Consider the following 982-nt stretch of genomic DNA (forward strand, 5'->3'; position numbering starts at 1 on the left):
TTTACACTACCACGGAAAACTTGTCAAGGAAAAACTTGTCAAGGAGAACTTGAAACAACATCTCAGTGCGGTTTCAGGTTCACACGTTGGATGTCTCGAAGTACAGGATCACGCGTGACATCAATGATTTGTTAGTTAGATCTCTGTCAAAGGAAAAAAAAATGTTTTGTAGCTTTGAATGGCTGTTATATATGAGTGGTTTAAGAAGCTTTTTTTTACGATACTCATTTGGAAACCTCTGTATTTGCTCTCTTATTGCAGATTATACCCAGACGTAAAAATTCACATGTGAAGTTATTAGAAATAATATGGCATCTACAACGAAGGAACATTCTCAAACCGAATTCAACTGGAACGATGCTTGGCTGTTATCATACGGGGTAGTCATGATCGCTATCCTTTCTGTTGGTTTCGTTGGCAACGCGTTGACGGTCATCATATTACGAAAGCATGAGCACGCTAGCAAGTCACTGACGCCACTCATGATCAATCTTTCCATTGCAAGTCTAATCATCATTGTTTTGGGATACCCTGTTGTGACAAGTACAGTGTTAAGAGGAGGCCATGTCAGCAAAGAACACCCTACCTGTCGATGGAGCGCCTTTGTCAACGGAACTGTTGGTAGGTCGATCGCTTTGTTTGTTATGCCAAGACCTTTTTCAGATGTGGTGCCCGAGCCGCCTTCTTGGTACAAATGATGAAATTCCTGACAGAATCCATACTAGCAAAATATATCGGCTGGATTTCAGTGAAAGGGATTAAAAGTAACGTTGTTGATTGGAACTACGTGTTAGTCTTATTCCCGCCATCGGTTGTCATAAACGTGGGCAAGATTAATCACAACCGACCTAGACAAACAAATGAACCAATCAGATCTCGAGGACAATATGTGCAGCCCGGGAAAAGCGCGGGAAAACGCGATCGGCAAGTCAATTCTGGATTTGCTTCTTGGATTGGCTGAAAAATTAGCGTTATTTTTTTT

The 982-nt window shown here is 41.4% G+C and overlaps 1 protein-coding gene across 1 annotated transcript in view; it reads left to right on the forward strand.

Moving 5' to 3' along the window:
* The first annotated feature begins 261 nt into the window (after nt 1-261).
* Nucleotides 262-982, forward strand: part of LOC138044694 (melanopsin-like) — a 5948-nt gene continuing 5227 nt past the window's right edge. The window contains exon 1 of the mRNA XM_068891142.1: nt 262-621. Within this exon, the coding sequence (XP_068747243.1) occupies nt 309-621 (313 nt within the window). The 5' untranslated portion in view covers nt 262-308. The remainder of the gene's footprint in view (nt 622-982) is intronic.

The sequence above is a fragment of the Montipora capricornis genome, chromosome 4, assembly GCF_036669925.1.
Source record: "Montipora capricornis isolate CH-2021 chromosome 4, ASM3666992v2, whole genome shotgun sequence".
Lineage (NCBI taxonomy): Eukaryota > Metazoa > Cnidaria > Anthozoa > Scleractinia > Acroporidae > Montipora > Montipora capricornis.